We start from the raw sequence: 24,087 nt of genomic DNA, 5'->3' as shown, positions 1-24,087 counted from the left end.
TTTGACAGCGACTGCACACTCTCTACAAATGCATCGTTGGCCATCATACATTCTCCTGATTTAAAACATTCTCGAAAAGCCAGTGAAGATCAGGTTTCCAACATAAAGGACTCTTGCAGACCTGAAAATCGATGTAGGGAGTAGCAGTGATTAACTGATGGCTAGTTAATGTTCAACATTGAGGAAGACTGCGTTTCACACATCCGAGGACTTGGGAAAGGAGGAGTAGGAGACAGCAGGTGCAGAGAAAATTGGAATGATAAAAATGACCTGCTTATTTTGCAGTATGCCTGATGTACTGACCTGAGTAATTGACCTAGTACACTGCAGACTAAAACTGAGGGTGAAGTAAGACCAATTTTGGGCCTTAAATGCTTGCTGTTTGTCAGAGAAAAGTAAAACCAGTGGAAGTGAGGAGAGTTACAGTTTTGCCTTCTGCAGCATGAATATGTTAGAGCCAGTGACGATGTGGTGATGCTTGATTCCACAGATTCTTACAGTTCAGGAGGAGGCCATTCAGCCTGCTGAACCTATATCAGCCCTTTGAGCTACCCAATCAGTGCCAGTGCCCCTGCTCTTTTCTCACTCTTCTGCCATTGCTACTTACTTATCTGCTGCCCCATTACTGAATCTGCTTCCACTACCCTTTCAAGGGATTCATTCCAGATGGTTACAACTTGTTGATAATAAGAAAAAAAAGCTCTCCCTCCTTCGCTGGAGATTTTTGGCAACTATTCGAGTGCAGTTCTCATGGCTTGACACCGCTGCGACTTACTGATTGTCGTGAACACACTGGTAAAACAGAAGTAGTCCACGGCGTTGAGCGACAAGAGGTGGTAAAGGAATTGTTCCTTCTCATCCTCACAACGCAGGAATGCATAACGCTTGTACAACTTCCTGTTGGTGGGAAAGACAGACAGTGAACGCCAGCTGGTCAAGCTCTGAAAACTACACAAGAGGCAGGAGCCTGCCTTCAACACAGTAGAATGTCAGAAAACACACAGATAAAATGTGACACCGTATCACATAAGACAACAAAAAAACTTGATCAAAGAACTAACCTTTAAAAGAGGAGAGAGACACCGGGATGTGGAGGTGTTTTGTGAGGGATTTCCAGAGTTCAGCCTGCCCTTTTTTGTTTTATTTCAAAAATATTTATCCGTTTTTAAAAAAATCTCTTTACGTATATACATTGTCAAAAATGCAGTTTGGTTCTGTACAGCAGCATATCAAGTAAACAAACATTTGAGTTTGACCCTATCCCAAAAACACCAAAGACCTCCACTGCAGATAGAATGCTATATTTACATGCATCGAGGTACCGGGAGGATCCAACTGATTGGATTAAACCCAATTTCATAAAATTGAATGTCAGCAAAAGAATCATCTTGTTACTTTTAGTTTCTTTTGATATGAATGACCCCCATAAATGGACTCCCATTTACCTTCAGCAGGAAGACCTCAGATAGTGGTCTTTCCCCGGACTAGAAATAAGACCATTAAGTGGGCTCAGGTAGAAACAGTGAAAACATGCTTCATGCTTCCATCTGATTGTTCCCTCATCATCCAGAAACTTGCTTTGTTCTCCTCTAAAAGTATGGCATGACATGGTGTAGAACAGTGAACATGCTGCTCAGTATTTATATCGCTGTTGTGAGAGGATGTACTGTGTGCGATAGAGGCTAACACTTGATTTTGACGAGCTTATTGGGATTCAGGAAGGGAATGTTCAGTAACAGGAGGTGTGAGGTTACTGGAGCACCAAAGAACACATGTAAAAATCGGAATTAGTTTCCAGCCAACACATAGATCTAGATTTTAGCTATTATCCCTCTGTCCTGGTGTAATATTGATAAGAACGACAACCTTCCAAGAAAAATATATTTACATCCCAGTGAGGATGAGGTGTACTTGGTGCTGCACTGTCATTTGCACTGATGTAGCAGCATGTGGCATGAAACATTGACAACACAATAACCACAGAATGAATAATTATGCTGCTTGTCATTTGACATTATCCATCTAGGTCATAATAAATAATGCTGGGAACTGGCCTTGAATTTGTAAGTAGTTGCAGGCCCTGATGGATATTTACTAGTACGTACACACACATATAATTTAGTTTCATTCATATCAAAAGAAACTAAAAGTAACAAGATGATTCTTTTGCTGACATTCAATTCTATGTCATTGGGTTTAATCTAATCAATTGGTCTAACACAGGGGTTCTGCCACTTATGCACAGCACAAGTCAGCTCAGGGTAAAATCATTCAACAACCAGCAAAAGGTCAGATGCAGGCTGCTTTGAATGACAGCACGAGAATGCGTCATATGTTACTACAACATTTTGAATCATAGCGCCGCCACAGTGCGGAAAGACGCCATTTGACCAATCGAGTCTGCACCGACCCATCAAAGAACATCCCACCCAGACCCAGACCCCCACTTTATCCCCTTAACCATGCATTTCCCATAGCTAATCCACCTAGTCAGCACATCCCTGTATACTATGGATAATTGACCATGGCCAATCCACTTAGCCTGCACATCGTTGGACTGTGGGAGGAAGCCAGAGCACCCAGAGGAAACTGACACAGATACATGGAGAACGTGCAAACTCCACACAGCCTGAGGGTGGAATCGAACCCATATCCCTCGTGCTGTGAGACACCACTCTACCACCCAGAAAGGAACATGAGCTAAAAATCAACCAGTCAATCACTCAGTTCCAGAACACTCATAAATCAAGGGTAAGATTAAAGGGCTGAGTTACTTGTATTGATCCTTCTTAGCTGGTCTACCAATCTATCAGTCTCAGAGTCATAGCTGCTCAAATTCACATGTTGGAGAAGCTGAGGTTTCTCAATTTATTGCACTTTGCCTCATTAGAACTTAAGAAAGTTCAAAAATTGGAAGTACATTTAGTCAATCTACTGATCTGACCTGGTGATCAAATTTATGGGATTTGATCAATTGGGCAAATTAATATCTGTTAGAAATCAATTAGTTGAAGCATGTCCATTCACCCTGGGTCATGTTAGCCTGAAAATTAGAGGACTATGTGAAAACTGAGGGAGAGTTGTACTTTAGTTATTATAGCCTGCAAATGAATAGGTTAGAGTTCGCAGATAAGGTGGTTTTGAGTGAAGGTTTGAGATAATTTTATTTAAACACCGCTAGTTTGTGAGCCATTGAATATCTGGCTAGATGCAGAGGAGCAATTAGACGGGATTGCCAATGGGACATGAACAAAACATTTTAAAATGAATAATGTAAAAGAGTGGAGGAAAGGGTACAGGACTGGAAGTAAGTGGCTATCTTTTTCAGAGAGCTGGCACAAGATTAGCAGGCAGAATGGCCATCTCAGAGATCATGCAGAGATCATTGGTAGCACTCCCAGTGTAAGAGATTGTGGCTCTAGGTTGCACATCAGGGAATTTGAGTGCATCATCCAGGTTGGCACACCAGTGCAGTGCTGAGGGCATGCTCCAATTCTGCAGGCCTTTGTGTTGAGGCTCTCTTTGATGGGTCAGAAAAGATACTGCAGCAATATTTGGAAGAAGAGGAGGTTGCTTGTCCCCTAGTGTCACAGCCAATATTTATCCTTCAGTAATCACCACCAAAACAGGTTTTGTTGGTCAGTATCACAGTTAGCAGAGAGACCAACTGGCTACATTGCAACAGTGAGGACACTTTAATATTCGACTTAAGTCTAAAATTTAGTGGAGGTAATAGCCTAGTGGTATCAGACTATTAATCCAGAGGCCCAGTAATGATCTGGGGACCGGGGTTCAAATCCCACCATGGCAGATGGTGGAGTTTGGATTCAATTAAAAACTAGGAGCCTCAGCTGGGAAGGAGTTTATTTAAACTTGCGGGAGGCAAAGGCCTAGCTGTACTAAAAACCGAAAGCACTGCAGATACTGGAAATCAGAAAAAAAACAGAAATTGCTGGAAAGGCTCAGCAGGTCTGGCAGCATCTGCAAAGAGAAAATCAGTGTAAACATCTTGGGTCCGGCAACCCTTCCTCAGAACTGAAATGTTAACTCTGACTTCTCTTCACAGATGCTGCCAGAGCTGCAGGACTTTGCCAGCATCTTCCGTTTTTGGTCCTAGTGGCATTATCACTAGCCTGTTAATCCAGAGACCTAGGTCATGTTTTCAGGACCTAGGTTCGAATCCTACCATGGCAGATGGAACTAAATTCAATATTCAGTACAATATTGTACTGAATATTGATTTTGAATTCAACAAAAATCAAGAATTGACAGTTTAGTGATGTTGATTGTTGGAAAAACCCATCTGGTTCACTAATGTCCTCCAAGAAAGGAAATCTGCCATTCTTACCCGTTCTGGCCTACGCATAACTCCAGAACAACAGCAATGCGGTCGCATAACTATTCACTGAGCCATCAGGGATACCAATAAATGCGAGCCTTGCCAGAGAAGCACACATCCCATAAACGGATAAAAAAAGAGACTTGATTGCTTAAACCTACTTGATAAGACCTTCATTGAACATGAGTTGCTTGAGATGTTGAGAGAGAACCTTCTTTTCAAGGGACAGCCTTATCCATGCTCTGGCTCGGCCGACATCCGTCTTGATCTCACTCATGTTTTGGACATGCCTGAAATATTACACAGCATTCAATTTCTTTTCAAACAAAAATGGTCCACCTAGTCCCATCTGATCATCTCTCCTTTCATCCTGCCTCATTGGTCAGGACGAGATGGGAAAAGAGTGAAGCAATCAGTCAGCGAGCTGTAGCTCCTGGTAATAGACTCATTACAGAGTCAGAAGACTGAGGGTTCAGGTCCCATCAAAGACTATTGGGTGCAGAATCTGGGCTGACGCTTCAATGCAGTATGAAGGAACGGTGCATTGCTGGAGGTCTGACTTTGAGCTGGGACACAACATTGTGTTGTTCTTATATTATTCAAGGAAAATCAGGACACTTCTCTGGGCATCTTGGACAACATATAACCCTCACCTAACATCATTAGAATAGATTGTTGAATCATTATCATATTGTTACTTGTGGGACTTGATGTGTGCAAATTGGCTGCTCGGTTTCCTACTGCAGTGGATATGCTTCAAAAAGGACCTCAACGGGACATAATGAGGGTATGAAAGGTGCTATGCAAGTGCAAATCTTTTGTTAACAGATGGTCAAGGTGAGATTTGCCAAATTATTTATGACATGCTGATGTGAGTTGCTTTGAGTGAAATTGGCAGCCTGTTGCATCAATTATTAACGAGGGTTGTCAGTGTTTAATGTGCATTCTCCATTTGAATCAACAGCCCTAAACAAAAACAGGCCTTTACATTGGAGGGCTGCCACTGATGGCAACCTTACAGTCACCCTGCAGTATAAAATTCAAAGGCAGAGAAATTAGCTCATAGCTGACAGCAAAATAAACGAAAGGGCAATAAAATTGACAGCTCAAAATACCCCAGGGATATATTCTGAGCAATGTAGCTTCACCTGAGTCACTGCCCTGTTAAGCCCAAGAACAAAAAGCAAATGTAAAAGATAGCAATTTAGTATAGAACGTGAATATTACTGAAAAATAATGAGAGGTGCTGTTGTAGCTTACTGTCTTGCACTGATCAGGACAAGAGCAAAAATGCCAAATTTCAAAGGAAACAACAATTTGTTCTGCATGAGGAACTCTGATTGATGGGATTGCACGAGTGCAAAAGCACATTCTGAACAATCCAGGCTGTGCCAAGAATTACAACAACAACCTTTCAAAGAATTACCAGTTGGGCTCACAATGTGGCTCTTATGCACTTGCTAGAAGCTACATATGTTTACACACGGGGCCCAGTGGTCTGCAGGCAAAAGGAATAGCATTCGCTTTTTTCATTAAGAAATGAAGAGTTGGGGACACAATTTCCTGGCTCATTCACAAAGGCAAGTCTCTAATAATCATTATTGATTTGCCTTTTTTGGAATTAAGCAAAAGCTTTAGGGAAAGCTGTTCCCTGCTCATTGTCTGTGACAGTACCTCAACTAATTAGTGTTGACCTGTTAACCAATCAATTACCATGTTTCTCGTGCAGTATAAACCTTTTGTTTGCTTTGAAGTTTGGTGTTCTTGTGTCTGTCTGATGAGTAAGACACAAACTTCTTTTTTTAGTAACACTCCAATACAGAAGACCCAGAAAAAATGCAAAATGATTTATGAGTCACTATTGAGATCGCTGAGGGAAGTCTGAATAACCTGAGGCCAAGATGGCTGAAGGAAGATCTGAATAAGGGCTTTGCAAGTGTGAAGAGATTTGAAAGGATTGACGTCGAGAAGGTGTTTCCAATTCTAGGGGGTCTAAAACCAGATGTCATTATTCAAAGATAGTCACTGATAAATCCAACAGGGAAATCTGGAGCATGTTCTTAACCCAGAGATCGGTTAGAATTCGCTCATATGCAGAGAAGCACACAATGGAAAAGGGATTACAAAGACGGACCTGTGATGAAGTAAGGTTAAAGGAGTACAAGCATTAGTATGGATCAGCTCCATAGCCTCCTTCTGTTCTGTAAATTCTATATAATTCCTTCAGTTGTTTAGAGACTGAGTGTAACATTAAATCGAATATTAAGTCTGTTGAGTCCTTGCATTGACATGAAATGTATGTTTATAAAGCTTTAAAGGTTGGTTAGTCATCAGATGTATTTTGTGTGTGCACCTGTTGAGCTGCAAGGTATAACATGCTTTCTCACATTAGTCACAACTCACTGCCATAATGTACCTCATGTCATGTATGAGGGAGACTCGAAGGGTCGGCAAGTTCAATCCTGAGTCCGATCTTCGCCGTTCGGGTGCTGCCGCCACTGCAAGAACATTCCAGAAAAGCAAAAACGCAAGTGACAGTCTGGACTTGGAGAGAGATTTTCGAGAAGAGGCCCTTAGGCCCATCAAGTCTGCACTGAAAAAAAGGAACTAAATCTACTGTTGTCCCACATTCCAGCACTAGGCCCATAGTCTTAAATGCTGTGACACTTCAGGTGTTCATGCAAGTACTTTTGTTACAGCTGCAAGGTTTCCTGCCTCAACTTCCCTCTGAGGCAGTGCATTCCAGACTCCCATCACCTTTCCAAATCACCTCTAAACCTCCTGCCCTTCTCTAAAAAATCATGCCCCCTTTTCCACACTCAGGCACAATTTCCAGATCCCAAATTCTCTTTATAACAGATTAGAGCTCGCTACTCTTGATCGTTGCTGTAAAACATTACCAGGAAGCCGGGTCAGTGATGAGGAGACAGGCTTTTAGACACAGACGGTTTCTGTCGGTAGGGTGGCTGACCCTCCTGGAATGTCTGGAATCTGCAGGAGTTAAAGGTTAATTCCAGTACACTGCTGTGAGCAACCCAAGAGTCACAGAAGCATTAAACAAAGATCGTGTGTGTATCTTGAATCATGATCATTGAACATTTTTGGTTTATTAGCTTTAAGAGAATGTTGGAGATGGGAGGATTACAGCTGTTTGCCTGGACATGCAGGCTGGAAGTGATCAAACTTACAAACAATGCTCCAAGTAGAGGGTGATAACCCAATTTCAGCTCATGCTATAAACCATCAGCTTAATAATTTGAGCAGAACAAGTCCTGGACTTGACAGTGTCTCAGTGGTTAGCACTGCAGCCTCACAGCAGCAGGGACCTGGGCTCGATTCCACCCTCGGACGACTGTCTGTGTGGACTTTGCACTTTCTCCCCGTGTCTGCGTGAGTTTCCTTCCGCAGTGAAGGTTAGGTGGATTGATGATGCTAAATTGTCCCGTAAGTCTTCAGGGACATGCAGGCTCTGTGGAACTTGGACACAGTGTGAGGAAAGCCCACTGTCACGTCCCAAGCCATCTGAGCTTCTTCCACTCACTATGGAAAGTCTCAAACTATACCTCGACAGAATTCCAAAGCAAATCAATCTAATTTTCCTCAGAACAAACATTAGCTATTTTCATCAACTTGCTCAGCCATGTTCTGACACACCTGCACTCAGGTGGGACTTGAACCTGGACCTCTGACCCAGAGGCATCGATACTATCACTTGTGCCACAAGACTCTTTTTCAACGTTTTTAACTATGTCCCTAGGGAGCATGTTGTATAGATTGTCCCTTTAAGTCACAGAGCAAGTGAAGATGGTGGTAATGGCATTGTCATAGAGCTATACAGTTTGGAAACAGGCTCTTCTCTCCAACTTTCCATGGCTGACCAGATATGCTAAATTAATCTAGTCCCATTTACTAGCATTTGGCCCATATCACCCTTCTTATTCATTTACACATCCAGATGCCTTTAAATGTTGTAATTGTACCAGCCTCCACCACTTCCTCTGGCAGCTCATTCCAAACATGCACCACCCTCTGTGTGAAAAGGTTGCCTCTTAGGTCCTTTTTAAATCTTTCCCACTCACCTTAAAAACCTACATTCTCTAGAATTGGACTCCCCCACTGTGGGGAAAAAACCTTGCCTATTCACTCTTACCCTGCACTTCATGATTTTATAAACCTCTATGAGGTCACACCTTGACCTCCAACGCTCCAAGGAAAACAGCCCCAGACTTTTCAGCCTCTCCCAACAGCTCAAACCCTCCGACCCTGGCAACATCCTTGTTAATCTTTTCTGAATCCTTTTAAGTTTCGCACCATCCTTCCTAAAGCAGGGAAACCAGAATTGAAAACAGCATTTCAAAAGTGGCCAAACCAATGTCCTGTACAGCCACAACATGTCCTTCCAACTCCTATACTTAATTCACCAACCAATAAAGGCAAGCATACCAAATGCCTTCTTCACCATCCTATCTACCTGTGAGTCCACTCTGAAGTAACTATGAACCTGCACTCCGAGGTCTCTTTGTTCAGCAACACTCCACAGGACGTTACCGTGAAGTGTATAAGTCCTGCCCTGATTTGCCTTTCCAACATGCAGCACCTCACATTTATTTAAATTAAACTTCATCTGCCACTCCTTAGCCCATTGGCCCATCTGATCAAAATCCCGCTGTACTCTGAGGTAACTTTCTTCGCTGTCCACTATATCTCCAATTTTGGTGTCATCTGCAAACTCACTAACCATACCTCCCATGTTCACATCCACATCACTTACATAAATGATGCAAAGCAGTGGACCCAGCACCAACCAATCTTTGTGGCACACCACTGGTCACAGGCCTCCAGTCTGTAAAGCAATCGCTGTCTGTGACAATTCCAGCCAGTTCTGTATCCAAACGGCTAGTTCTTCCTCTATTCCGTGTGATCCAATCTTGCTAACAGTCTACCATGAGGACCCTTGTTGAATGCCTTACTGAAGTCCATATGCATCATGTCCACTGCTCTGTGCTCATAATCCTCTTCGGTGCTTCTTCAAAAAACTCGATCGAGTTAGAGAGACACGATTTCACGCACAAAGTCATGTTGTCCTTGACTTTCCAAATACATGTAAATCCTGTCCCTCAGGACTTCCTCTGACAACTTGCCCACCACCAATGCCAGGCTGACCGGTTTATAGTTCCCTGGCTTTTCCTTGCCACCTTTCTTAAATATTGGCACCACATTAGCCAAACTCCAGTTCCTCACCTGTCCTTATTAATGATACAAATATCTCAGCCAGGGGCCCAGCAATCACTTCCCTAGCTTCCCACAGAGTTTGAGGTCACATCTGATCAGGGTCTGGGGATTTATCCACCTGAATGCATTTTAAGATGTCTACTACTTCCTCCTCTATAACTAAAGACATTTTTTCAAGAGGTTGCTATTTATTTCCCCACGTTCTCTATCTTCCATATCCTTCTCCACAGTAAACACTGATGCAAAATGCTCGTTTAGTATCTCCCCTGTCTCCTGTCGCTCCACATTTTGGTGGCCCTGCTGATTTTTAAGGGGCCCTAATTTCTACCTCATTACCCTGTTGTCCTGAATGTATTTGTAGAATCCCTTTGGATTCTCCTTAATCTTATTTGCCAAAGCTATCTCATGTCGCCTTTTCACCATCCTGATTTCTTTCTTAAGCATACTCCTACTGCCTTTATACTCTTCGAGGGATTGACTCACTATCTATACTTGACATATGTCACTGGACTAGTGGCTCAGAGACCCAAAGTTCAAATCCCACCCTGGCATTCAGATTGATTTAAATTCCGTGAGTGAACATAAAATTGAAAAGCTAGTAGCAGTGATCCTGAGATAACAAGGTGCAGAGTTGGTTGAACACAGCAGGTCAAGCAGCATCAGAGGAGCAGGAAAGCTGACGTTTCGGGTGCGGACCCTTTTTTTTCCTGAAGATGGGTCTAGGCCCAAAATGTCAGCCCTCCTGCTCCTCTGATGCTGCTTGACCTTCTGTGTTCATCCAGCTCTATTCCTTGTTACCTCAGATTCTCCAGCATCAGCAGTTCCTGCTATCTCTTAGAGTGATCCTGACACTGTTGTTAATTGTTGCAAACAATATTCAGCACACCAACAGCTTTCAGGAAGGAAGTGTGCAATATGTGTCCAGAGGTTCAGGTTAACGTGCTGGGAATGTAAATTTAAACTCAATTTAGAGATCTGGAATATAACTCTAATCTCAGTAATAACGATCATGAAACTATCCTCAATTGTCATAAAAATCTATCTGGGTCACTAATGACCTTTAGGGAAGGAAATATTCTACTCTGTCCTTACCTGGTCTGGCTTACAGGTTCACAGCAATATGATTAACACTTAACTGCCCTCTGAAATGGTCTAGCAAGCCAATCAATTCAAGGGCACTTAGGGATGGACAATGAATGTTCTCCTTCCTGATGACACAAACATCTCCCAAACGAATGAATGCTTGTGCAGGTTAGTTTGAATTTAAACCCGCGTCTCTTGCAGATGGTGGCCTTTGGTTCTAGTCCTGGCCAACATGAAACACATCAGTCTATGTGACCTCATCCCTTTAAAAATCTTAAAAGCAGCCAAGTGTCTGAAATAGCTCTATAGAGGCTGGTATCCCATCACCAAGTCACATGGAGAGTACTTGACACTGGTCTGGCCCCCTCATGCTAGTTCTCAAAGTGAACAGAACCTCTGACGCTCCTATTTATATCTGCCAGCCAGGGCTCCCTGATTGGACCAGGTCAACAGCTCCTCATGTATTATGTCCACCTGGCTGACCTCGTTATAATCACTACAGTGTCACCCCTCGGTATCTGATATTCCAAAAGCACTAACAATTGCTAAGTAGCAGGATTACCTCATTATTTTATCTCAATCGATCCTTAGACACATCTGGTTGGCTACTCCCTGCCACCGGGCGTATCGAACACGAGTCGGAAGCAGAAAGGTGGCATTCAGCCCCTTGAGCCTGCTCTGCTATTCACAAAGATCATGGCTGATCCGTGCATGTTCTGAATTCTACATTCCCATTCAATCCACATAACCTCGTACACATCCACTCAGATTTGTTAACCCCATTTCAGCTATTGCTATAAGCAGTGAACACAATAATTTGGGCAGAGCTATTCATGTGTCGGAATGGAGAGGCCCAACTATTGGCTCTTGATTTCCATTGATCTATTTACATCAGCCCTAAAAATTTTCAATGACCCTGCATCCACCCCTTTCTCTGACAGACAGTTCCAAAGTCACACAACTCTCTGAGAGAAAAGATTTCTCCTCATCTCTGTCCTGGAAGGTGAGATCCCTAGTTTTAGAACAGTGCTCCCTAGTTCTGGTTATGCCCCAAGTGGAAACATCCTTTCCACGTCCACATTGTCAGAAATTTACACACTTCAATCAAGACTCCCCTCACTTTTTTGAACTCCAGTGTCTTTTCTCAAAAGACAAACCCACTCATTCTGGGTAGTAATCTAATAAATCTCCTCTGAACTGCCTCCAATACATTTGCATCCTTCTGTAAATAAAGCGACCAAACTACAGACAGTATTTAAGGTGTAATTTTACCAATGCCGTGTACAAGTGAACCTTAGCACCTTACTTTTGTGGTTAGTTTCTGTCATAATAAAGGATAGCATTAACTTTCTTAATTACTTGCTGTACCAGCAGACTAATATTTTGTGACTTGTGCACTGAAGCACCGGGCCCCTTCTGCAACTCAGAATTCTGTGGTCGTTCTCCATTTAGGTGTACTTTTCTTTTGATTCTTCCTACCAAAGTGAGCAACTTCACATTTTCCCACATCATACTCCCAGCTGCTGGTATTTTGCCCACCCACAACCTATAAGAATCAGTCTGCAATCTCCTTATGTATTGTTCACAATAAGTAGCTGGGTGGCAGCTGCAAATGTAGCCTTTGCTTCCCCTATCACTGATGTGATTCGTAAAAAGCTAAGTCCCCAGTGCGGATCCCTGGGAGACACCGTGCAGCACTTTTGGCCAATCAGAAAACAGCTTAAATCTATTTTCTGTCAGCCAGGCAACCAGTCTTCTAGCCATACATGTATATTAGCCCCTTTACACCAAGGGCCACTCCCTGTGTGCAATAACCTTTTATGTGACCACTGGTCAAATGCTTTCTGTAAATCAGGGTGCAACAGAAGGGGAGGCGATGATCTAGTGGGTATTATCACTGCTCTGTTAATCCAGAGACCCAGGTAATTTTCTGTAACCTGTGTTCAAATCCCACTACATCAGATGGCAGAATCTGAATTCGAGAAAAAAAATCTGGAATTAAAAGTCTAATGAGACCATCAATCCATTGTCGAAACCCAACTGTTTCACTGATGCATTTTATGGAAGAAAACTGTTCTCTCTGGCCTACACATGACTCCAGACCCACAGCAATGTGGTTGACTCTTAAACTGTCCTCTGGGCAGTCAGGGATGGAATTGGAGGTCCTCATGCTGTGAACGAATAAAAAAAAATCAATGGGCTCCACCTTATCCACAGCACATGTTGATTCTTCAAGGAACTACCATATATTGGTTAAACGTGATTTCCCCTTCGAGGACTATGCTGACTCCTCCCAGTTACCTAGAACATTACAGCGCAGTACAGGCCCTTTGGCCCTCGATGTTGCGCCGACCTGTGAAACCAACCTGAAGCCCATCTAACCTACACTATACCATTATCATCCATATATTTATCCAATGACCATTTAAATGCCCTTAACGTTGGCGAGTCTACTACTGTTGCAGGCAGGGCATTCCACGCCCTTTCTACTCTCTGAGTAAAGAATCTACCTCTGACATCTGTCCTATATCTATCATCCCTCAATTTAAAGCGATGTCCCCTCATGCTAGCCATCACCATCCGAGGAAAAAGTGTCCGCCCTATCTAATCCTCTGATCATCTTGTATGTCTCTATTAAGTCGCCTCTTAACCTTCTTCTCTCTAACGAAAACAGCCTCAAGTCCCTTAGCCTTTCCTGATATGGCCTACCCTCCATACCAGGCAACATCCTGGTAAATCTCCTCTGCACCCTTTCCAACGCTTCCACAGCTTCCTATAATGCGGTGACCAGAACTGTACGCAATACTCGAAGTGCGGCCGCACCAGAGTTTTGTACAGCTGCAACATGACCTCACGGCTCTGAAACTCAACCCCTCTACCAATAAAACTTAACACACCATACGCCTCCTTAACAACCCTATCAACCTGGGTGGCAACTTTCAGGGATCTATGCACATGGACACCCAGATCTCTCTGCTTATCCATACCACCAAGTATCTAACCATTAGCCCAGTACTCTTTATTCCTGTTACTCCTTCCAAAGTGAATCACCTCACACTTTTATGGATTAAACTCCATATTCCTTACTTTCCTTCTTGAACTGATGGGTTTTACTTGCTCTTTTCCATTTTAATTGCACCTATTCTGAATTAAGGAAATTTTGGAAAATTAATCCCAATGAGTCTACTTCCTCATTCGCCACCACTCGGAGGGCCTTAGGATGGAGTTAATCTGGATCCTGGGACTTGTCAACTTGCAACTCCATCTTTTGGCTCAATACTGCTTCCCAGTGATTGTAATTTCACCAAGTTCCCCTCTCCCTTCCACCTCCTCATCTACAGCTATCACTGGAATGATTTTGTATCCTCTACAGTGAGGAAAGAAGATGATAATTTGTTCATTCCTTTCAACATTTCCTTTCCTTTTTCTAATAACTCCTCAGTTTATTCTCCAGGACCAATACTCACTGGACTTAGTCCTTACTCTTTTACAATCCCTGTAGAAACTCTTACCATCTTTGTTTACGTTTCGAGGTCGCTCCCTCCCATAATCTAATTTGTTCCTCCTGATTAACCTATCCATCATTCTCTGCCATCTTTCTATTCTGTTCAAACATCTGACCTACCTCTCATCTTTGCAGAATTATGTTATTTTTTTCCTTAAGTTTGATGCTTCCTTTAACTCCTTCAGTTAGCCAATAACACTTGGACTTTTTCTTTATTTCTGAGCTCGTACTGTGGTTGTCATTGCCTTAGGGTGTCAATAAGGTCAATAATAGGTCAATAATTAATCGTCTCCCATTGCACAATAGCAAGTCTGCTGTCACCTGCCTTCTGGTTGGTTCTAGAATGCGTTACGTTAAGAAACTTTCTCAAAAGCATTTTATGAACTCTGCAACCAAGCCACTACTGATGATCTGATCTTTCCAGGTTGTGTGTAGACTAAAACCACTCCTGATTATTGCTGTGCCTTGATTATTTCATCTTGTATACTTCTTCCTAGATTGTAGTTATTGTTTAGGGATCTATAGATCACTCCCACTGATGATTTGCTTCTTTTACTATTCCTCATTCACACCAAAACCAATTTTACATCCTGATCACCTCTGAAGCTCGTCTATTGCACAAGTGCCATTTTTGATTATGTGTCACGTCTCCACATTTCCCTAGCTTCCTATTTTTCTCGAATGCTATACACGTCTCAATATTCGTAACCCAATCCTTGTCATCCTGCAGTCAGATCTCCACAGATAATGTCAATTCAATTCAGTGTGCACAATTAATTAATGAACTTATTCATGTATGCTACATGTTTTCAGTTAGAGCTTTTAATTTCATCTTTTTGTTGTCTTGATAACATCTAATCTAGCCTATTGTGCACTCTTAAGGTTTTATTCTCTTTGTCCCTTTGTACTATTCTTTATCTTTCATTTCCAATATTACTTTTTTGTTTGTCTGTCTCAACCAGTCTAGTGGATTTGCTACATATACCCAAGATTGATCCCTAAACCTCCTTTTATTCAATTTAAAGTCTTTGCTTATGTCCCTAGTTAAGAAATTGGTTAGAACAACACTCCCTGAATGGCTCGCTTGTAGACTTGGTACAGATCCCATTTTCCTGAGTCCTGATGCCAATGTCCCATGAACTGAAACCCATTTGTCCCATTCTGGTCTTTGAGCCGTTTATTCATTTCTCTATTCTTATTTGCTTCCATATAAACTTACATGTAGCTTAGGTAATATTGAGAGATTGTTACCTTTGAGATCCTGCTTTATAATTTAGTATATAAACCTCAGCAGAAACTCTTACTCAGTTCTGCCATGGCATTGGCATCAATGTAGACTACTCTAGCCTCGAACAGATACCCCAAACACCGACATCAGGCAGACAACACAACCGCCTTATTTCACACTCTTTGTTGTGGAGAACAATGCCAATCCTCCTGACTATACTGTCCCCTCCAAACTCTAAACTCTTACTCGGTGCCCCCTCCATACATGGCTCTCTGTATCATGATGCTGTTGTCAGGTAGCTCTCACTCACATCCAAACAAACACTGTTGCAATTGCTTCAAAGCGATTGTAAGAACTGCCGATGCTGGAGCCAGAGACAACACAGTGTGGAGCTGGAGGAACACAGGCAGCATCAGAGGAGCAGGTAAGCTGACGTTTTGGGTTGGGACCCTTCTTTGGAAATCGGAAAAGATTTCTGGAGAGGAGTCTGGACCCGAAACGTCAGTCTTCCTGCTGCACTGGTGCTGCCTGTGTTCCTCCAGCTCCACACTGTTACATATCTGCAAATGCTTCAATGTGTTATTAATTCAGACACCAATATCCCCCGCCCCACCCAACAGCCTCCTCAATCTCTCATTTATTGAGTACAATATTTGCCTTCCTCTTATGTAATTGATAGCCATTTCTTGCAAACAGATACTTGCTCACCTGGTGTCTCTACTGTTGCCTCTCGCTTCTCCTCACTCTCCTGATAGTGCAGCAGGTGTGACCACAGAGCTGACTTCCCCTGTAATAAACAAAGAAACAAAAATGCTGAGTAATCTACTGATGCATGGAGAGTCCTCCACTCAATGGTGCACAATGTTAAGTCTAGGGTCAGTTCGAGCCACTCTGGAAGACGCACCTGTTTGATCAGCAGACCGTGACTCCAGATTCTCTCCAACAAGTCGCACAGACTGGCGATCAATGTGTTCTCCTCTAAGCCAGTAATGTTGGCCTCTCCATGTCCCAGCTCCACTGCTTCATGCCCCATCTTTTCCACCAACATCCGTTTGGTCTGCAACAAAATACATCCAGACAGTCACTTGGTGCTATAGAACCGGGGCATCACTGAGAAGAGAGAACTACTGTCCAAACATTTCATCTTGCACTCATCAGGACAGAATCACAAGAATACCAAATCTTAAAGGTAGCAACAATTCATTCTGCTCGAGGAAACGATGCTGTTTGGTTAACCAATTGACTTTGATTGGCCAAGTCGTTGCCATGGAAAATGCACCCGAGAACTATGGTCCCTATTTTTTGGCTTAAGTTTCTACCCTGAGTGTGAGATGAAAAGATTTAACACGATGCCTCTTTATTCTACATTCAAATATATTCAAGCCAACTTGAAAGCAGTCTTACTCAACTTATAAAATAAAAGGTAACAAGCTCCATATAAACATCTTAAGAATTAAGAGATGCCTCTGTATGTTTGATGAACATTTAGTTAAGATTCATTGTAATGCAGGAGCAGAAGTAGGTCACTTGGCCTTTGGGCCAGTGCCACTTTCAATATTATCACGGCTGAAACTCTATCTTAATGCCGTATTCCAACCTTTTGCCTAAACCCTTTGATGCCTTTAAAATCTAAAATGTTATTTCTTGAATAAATTCAGTGCCTTGGGGTCCACAACATTTTGTGTTTAAGAATTCCACAGGTTAACTACACTTTAAATGAAGAAATCTTCCTTGCCTCAATCCTAAATGATCTATTCATATCTTCAGACTTGTGTCCCCTCTTTGAGTATGGGAGTTGGGACATCATGTCGAGGTTGTACAAGATGTTGGTGAGGTCTCTTCTGACGTACGTGACCAGTTCTAGTTTGGGAACTTGGTTAGTGCGGGCTGGTTGTATCGAAGGGTCTGTTTCCGTGCTGTATGACACTTTTTATTCATTCAGAGGATGTGGCCATCACTGTCCAGGTCAGCACTCATTGCCCAGAAGCCTTTGAGCCTTGTCCCATTGCTCCAAAGTCGATCAGTGCGTCTTTCTAGAGGTGCAGCTCTGATCTAAACAGAGCTTCATACAGATGTTGCATAACTTAAAACCCCCTTTGAATTTCAGCCCCTTTGAGATGCAAGTTAATATTCTATTAGCCTGGTGAATTTTTTAAAACATATATCTGTCCACAGTTTTAGTGATTTCTATACTGTGGCATGGTGGCTCAGTGGTCAGCACTGCTACCTCACAGCACCAGGGAACTGGGTTTGATTCCACCCTTGGGTGGCTGCCTTTGAGGCATTTGCATGTTCTCCCCATGTCTGCATAGGTTTCCTCCGGGTGCTCCGTATTCCTCCCTCAGTCCGTAGATGTGCAGGTTAGGGTGGATTGGCCGTGCTAAACTACCCCGTAGTGTCCAGGGTGGGTTAGCCACAGTAAATGTGGGGTTACAGGATGTGGTGGGGTTTTGGAACTGGGTGGGATGCTCAGAGAGTCAGTGCGGACTCGAAGGCCCGAATGGATTCTACAATTCTGTACCTTTAGGTTCCTTCACAACTCATTAAAAAACTGAGACCTCAGGAGACATCCTTGTAGGACATGACCAGTGGCATGTTAGTAAATGGAGTGTAAATCTCTTAAACCCATATCTTGTCTTGTACCTCCTAAACAATTCCCCATCAATAGGTTGCCTGCAACGCAGCTTTCGGCTCTCGTCAGCTACCTTGCAACTTCCAGCTATCAGTCACGTTGAGCTAAAAGTGGTTCTGCCCTGAGTGTGTCAATTCAGGCCCAACTTCAGAATGCCAGCTTATGAGATTCAGGGGACAGAGCAGCTTCAAAGGCAGCTATTTGATCCACTTTCCTGCTGTTTCCCAACAGCAACGTTTTCTAGGCAAGCTGGAAACCCATTTTGAAAATTACCGATAACACAGCATGGAGCTGGAGGAACACGGCAGGCCTGGGAGCATCAGAGGAGCAGGAAAGCTGACGTTTCGGGTCAGGACCCTTTCTCAGAAGACTCTTTTCCTGAAGAAGGGTCCTGACCCGAAATGTCAACTTGCCTGTTCCTCTGCTGCTGCCCAGCCTGCCATGTTCCTCCAGCTCCACACTGTGTTATCTCTGACTCCAACATCAGCAGTTCTTACTATCTCTTTGAAAATTACCAAATGGACTTCCACCAACCTTTCAGGCAATATTTGCCAGACTATCAGCACTTTTTCCCGATACAATCTGTAGTTCTTTTGCAAACGGCCTTGAACGTGAGTCCAAAGAATACTGTCCTTTCCTCCACCAGATACTGTCCCTACCTTCTCACTCTTTCATGATCTATCAAATGTCACCTTAACCTTCTCTACTCTCAAAGAAAACTTACCTGTTTCTCCAATGTTCACAACAAACTGCAATCTTTTAACTTTGTACAGTTTTTCTAAAATCCCGTCTGCCTCCTCCTTGACATCCTGCCCAAGAGTGGATTCTAGAACTGAAAACGATACTCCAGATGTGGTCTTATAAAGGGTCAGTATAACTGGATTTTGTGCGCTAAGCTCTATTCACATAGCTAAGTGCAATTTTTTTAACCAGCCTTCTCAACCCTGTCCTGCAACCTTCACGGACTTCTTAGAGACATAGAATCCCTACTGTGTGGTCCATTTGGCCCAACCAGTCCACACTGACCCCGCAAAGAGCATCCCACCCAGGGCCCATCCCCCCCCGAGCCTATCCCTGTAGCCTTGCAGTCCCTCATGGCTAATCCACCTAGGCTTGGCTGACATTCTAGTGCAGGATGAGATGTATAAATTGTCTTTCTGGACCTGGAAGATGCAACAAAGAATATAGCAGCAGGCGTAGGCCATTTGGTCCTTCATTCCAGTTGTGTCATTCAGTATGATCATCCAACTTTGTCCCCTATTCCTGCTTTTGCCCAATATCCTTTTCATCCATTTAAGCCTTCAGAGTTATATCTAACTCCTTCCAGGAAACATTCAATGTTTTGTCCTCAAATGCTCTCTGTGCTGGAGAATTGTACAGGCTCACTACCCTAAGTGAAGAGATTGGCCTTCATCTCAGTCCTAAATGGCCTAAGAGGATCAAGAGAGCACTGTGCATTAACGAAACAGACACAAGGGTATTTTCAATGGGGTGTTGGAGGCTAGAAGTGAGTGAGAAATAATCTCCTGGATATCAAGTCCAAGTGTCTGTGAAAATCTGTGCTAAATCCTCTCAAAAGATGGGAGTGATGTTTAAGCTTTGGGACTCATTGGATTCAACAGTGGCTTGCATGTTGAGAAAAATCTAGCCACATTTCCCTCCTTCCATTACAAGGCAAATGCAGGAAGCGTGTTTCCAATGGCAGGGGAGTCCAAAACCAGGGATCTCATTCTAAGGATGTAAGGTTAACCATTTAGAAATGAGAAAGAAGCAATTTCTTTGCCCAGAGAGTGGTGAGCCTTATCTTTAGACTGTGACCTCAGGTTCTGGATTTACTGCTCATTCACAGAATTCTCTCGCGTGGGAAGAGGCCATTCACCCCAACAAGTCCACACCAACCCTCCAAAGACCCTCCCACCCTATAGGAACGTACCTCCCTACCAAATGGGGACAAAGACTCAGGAGGCAGGCAGGATCCAGGCAAGCGGCCGACTTTATTGTTATTCAAGCAACAACTGGTTAATGCAGGGAGGGGGCCAAAGATCGCCCCCGAATCTGGCCTTGATGTGAGAACCCAGTCATTCTCTTAATCTAGGGCTCAGATTGGAAGACAGATCAATTACATACTCTGATTTTTATGGTGAAATACAATAGTTTTAATACATTTTGTGTTACAACAATCACACAGTGTGGTCACTGTGTCCTTCCCCTTAACTTCATACACCCGATTCTGTCAAATACCTAATTTATGATGGGCATTCCTATGTACAGCCCCAGACTCCCACGATCTCATGGTGTTTTACAGACATTGTAACTTCCAGGCCTTCGGATCTTTCTATGCATTCTATTAATTTGCATTCCAAAGTTATTGAAAATACTCTTCCGTGTCTGTTCCAGACTTCCTTCTCTGTAAGGAATGCTTGAATTTTGTATTTCATTATATTCCATGTGATATCTCTATCATTAATGTTATTCCTCTTATATTTTCCACTGTCCCAAGTGTATATATAAAAAATACAAAAGACCTTTGGTTTTAATTAACTGCTATAAGGTCTGTAATATTAATTTCTGTTATAAAGCTGGTTATAAAGTGTAAATTTACACAGCTACTTCGACTGTTAGTACTTTGTAACTAATAAATTGCGAAAAGTCTATTTCATTCAGGACGTACCAGGCATCTTTTTAAGAGATAACAGAAAGTGTTTCCTGAGACTAATTAACTTTCAAATCTAGGTTTAAATGTTTTTTCCCCTTATACTTCTATTATACCTTGGTTATATACATGTATCTATAATTATGTTGAAATCTATGATTATCTGCAGAATCTTCAGCAAGAACGTAATTCTTAATATTGTGAATAACTTCAAAGAAACAACTAATCACTAATAAACTTTAGCTGTTGTTTTCAGAGCTACTTAACGAATTAGGTTCACTGGTTCATGGACTGAGATTTACACCCCTTGTTCTAACTGGTGCTGTTCACCAAATGGGACGACATCCTTTCATTAATGAGGCTGGAATCAATCCCTTTGGCATCCACTGATCAAACTGTCTCAGATGGCTGATTGCAGGGGCTCCCATTCACCTTGGAATAGCCCTGCTCAAAGATAACATTATGTTTCACTTAAATGCTGGAGCAGGCTGTTTCATTCTGCTTAACCCTTGTTGGTTACATTTACCAACCCCCTTCCCTGTAATCCTGCATTTCCCACGGCCAATCCAGCTAACCTGCACTTCTTTGGACTGCTGGAGCATCTGGCAGAAACCCACACATGCAATATGCAAAGTCCACAGGGGCAGTCTGTCTTAGGGTGGAATTGAACCCGGGTTCCTGGCTCTGTGAGGCAACAGTGCTGACCACTGAGCCACCGTGGCGCCCATGAGGGGCATCCTTCCTGCACTTGCTCTGTCAAGGGGCAGGGTTCAGAGCACTTTTACCTCTCTACATCGAAGGCACCATAAGTAGCTTAAGCCCCATTGAGATCAGCGGTTAAACCTCAGGACCAGGAAAGGGAGAGTGAGAGGAAGAATTAGCCAACCCATTCACCTGCCCTAACGTTTGTTCTCTGAGCATTGCAAAACTGAGAAAAACAAAAGAAAACAAACAGGTTACCTTGACGCGACATTCTTTGAGCAGACCTTCGACAAACTTCCAGTTGGTCTGTGCAATGACAGCAGGTGAGAGATCAGACAGTTTGGGTTGCCGTAAGCTTTTTCCTATACTCCTGGCCTCCTGGATATATTTCTGTCAGCAAGAGCAGATGCAATAAAGATGGCTCCATTGTAAATAACAACGTGGTTGGAAGAGGGGAAGGGGGGAGGAAGAGGGGAAAGGGAGAGGAATGGGGGGAAGTGGGAGGAATGGGGGCAAAGGGGGAGGAAGAAGGGGAGTGGAAGGAAGAGGGGAAGGGGGAGGAGTGGAGGAAAGGAGGAGGAACAGGGGTAGGGGGAGGGATGAGGGAAAGGTGGAGGAATGGGGGAAAGGGGGAGAAATGGGGGGAAAGGGGAGGAAGTAGAAGCAGCGATGGGATGAAGGAGGAGAGAAAGGGGAGAGGAGGGGGGGAAATTTGAACACTAGAAAATGCTAAGGAGAAAGAAGGTAATATTGTCTGATCACACAGAATGACTTTCTGTGGACCTAACAATTTTACAGTTACAGCCCGTGTCCTCAGGGACTTCTTCCACGCCCTTCTTTCTTTACAGAACTACATCCTTCCTACAGGAGAGACAGACATTTCCTCCTCCTGTTACTGCCTTTGAACTGAATCAGATTTCACTGACCACTTTCCAGAACAAAACGTCAAACTGGAACAGGTTAATTTTCTGGTAAACCACAACTGCATGGTCACATTGTTGAGTGAAAGGGTGAAGGAGCAGAGTCAAAATTCAAGTGCAGCTCTGCAACACATCACGTGAGTTTATTAAATGAGAAAGGTCTGGGTGGGTGAGCAGCGCAGAGAGGATATCGGGGGCGGGTGTGGAGAGTGAGGGTGAGCAGTTAACAGAGCAAATCTCAGGAGGTGCAGTGAGGTAAATTGCAGATGAGAATCTGTACAGTCTCAGCTACATTTGACTTCCTGGGTTGGAGCACGTTTATGCCAGCTCAAAGCAGGTCTGTGGCGCAAACCGCTGGTCAGGCACCAATGATTGGCACCAAACTGAGATAACAAGGTGTAGAGCAGGATGTACAGAGCAGGCCAAGCAGCATCAGAGGTGCAGGAAGGCTGACGTTTCCGGCTGAAACACCAACATCGAACTGAGATGACTTGTGCAAAAACAGGCAAAAACCTTTGATTTTTTTTTGGGGGGGCGCAGTGGTGGTTACATGAGGCTGATCATTGGAGCAGAGAAGATAAGGGTTCACTCAGCACGTAACACTGGAGTCTTGTGAGGGTGCAGTGCCCCTACCTATGGGCCAGGAGGCTTGGGTTCAAGTCCCACCTGCTCCATTGGTAGATGTCATTGAAAAGATGTTTTATGGCCTTGTTGCACAGAATCTATTCGCTCTGATGTGTGGGCTATTTATAACAAGGGGACATAATCAGGAAATTAGAGTGAAGTCAATCAGAAGCGAAATCAGGACGCGCTTGTTGCAAAAAAAAAGGTTTGCAGAAAATGAAACTCTCGCCCTGAGATTGTGGGGGCGCTCAGAGCTTTCAAAACAACAATTAGTCAATCTTTAAGTCAGAGTACTTGGAAGAAAAGCAAAATGTAAAAGCGCAGATCAGTCATGGTCTAAGTGAATGGATGAGGTGCAAGATGCTGAATCCTGCTCCTACTTTGCTGGTCCTGGGAGGGTCAAAAAGCATTTCCATTCCCCAGCACTTGATGAGCAGACAAGAAAAAAGGTGCGTGAGCAATGCTGACACTGGAGTTAATCTTATTAGGCACTTTGAAAGAGGCGTTGGAAAAGGATTTTCAGTTTAATCGGCCCAGTGCAAATCCTGTTTTGGTGAGCTCGCCTGACAGACCTCGTGAATCAAAGCTGTGAATTATTAGAGCGTCCCATCATGCCCCTTCACACAGAGCCTGAGCTCGACATACCAGTGAGCACTCGGAGAAGGATTTTTTGGGAGGCCGTACAGGTGGGGGTTGACCCTGGTCCCACTCCCAGAAAGCCATAGAGTTGTGCTGGACCAGGAGCCTCTCTGCTGGCTGAAGGCAAGAAAGGACAATGCAGAATGTGTGAGGGCAAGAGAAAGAACAGAAGGTGATAAAGAAAAGAGGCACAAAACACAAAAAGCAAAGAAAACCATCTTCAAATTAGCATCGATGACGAGCAAAGTTTCTAAACCTGATGGATAAATTCTGGTGAAATGTGGGTGGCAGGTAGAATTAACCTGGTAGGAGACTGATGAGATTGTGTGCACAATTTTGCTGTCAGCTGTTGACATTTTAAGAAAAAATTAATGTATTTTTGTAATCAACCTGTTCAGGTATCATTACACACCTCTGCTATAGGTAGGACTCCAAAGTGTGCCTCCCAGTCCAGAGGTTGGGACTCTCCCACTGTGCCACAAGAGGTCCACAAGCTGACAGTTGATAACTGAGTCCCTGTATTAGGGCAT

At 43.4% G+C, this 24,087-nt stretch overlaps 1 protein-coding gene across 4 annotated transcripts in view; it reads right to left on the bottom strand.

Annotated features, from left to right (window-relative positions):
- Window positions 1–24,087, bottom strand: part of LOC125461119 (DENN domain-containing protein 5B-like) — a 266,830-nt gene that overhangs the window by 37,140 nt on the left and 205,603 nt on the right. For 2 of the 4 annotated variants that reach the window (XM_059652281.1, XM_059652279.1), the window contains exons 10-16: window positions 23,564–23,674; window positions 21,633–21,764; window positions 16,292–16,444; window positions 16,096–16,174; window positions 6,756–6,837; window positions 4,501–4,629; window positions 776–897 (exon numbers count right to left, since the gene is read on the bottom strand). In XM_059652281.1, the coding sequence (XP_059508264.1) occupies window positions 776–897; window positions 4,501–4,629; window positions 6,756–6,837; window positions 16,096–16,174; window positions 16,292–16,444; window positions 21,633–21,764; window positions 23,564–23,674 (808 nt within the window). The remainder of the gene's footprint in view (window positions 1–775; window positions 898–4,500; window positions 4,630–6,755; window positions 6,838–16,095; window positions 16,175–16,291; window positions 16,445–21,632; window positions 21,765–23,563; window positions 23,675–24,087) is intronic. The other 2 variants (XM_059652280.1, XM_059652282.1) reach the window with 1 other exon arrangement.

Source organism: Stegostoma tigrinum, chromosome 18, assembly GCF_030684315.1.
Source record: "Stegostoma tigrinum isolate sSteTig4 chromosome 18, sSteTig4.hap1, whole genome shotgun sequence".
Classification (NCBI taxonomy): Eukaryota; Metazoa; Chordata; class Chondrichthyes; order Orectolobiformes; family Stegostomatidae; genus Stegostoma; species Stegostoma tigrinum.
The sequence above is the reverse complement of the archived record's forward strand: the minus strand, read 5'-3'. Positions and strand labels throughout refer to the sequence as shown.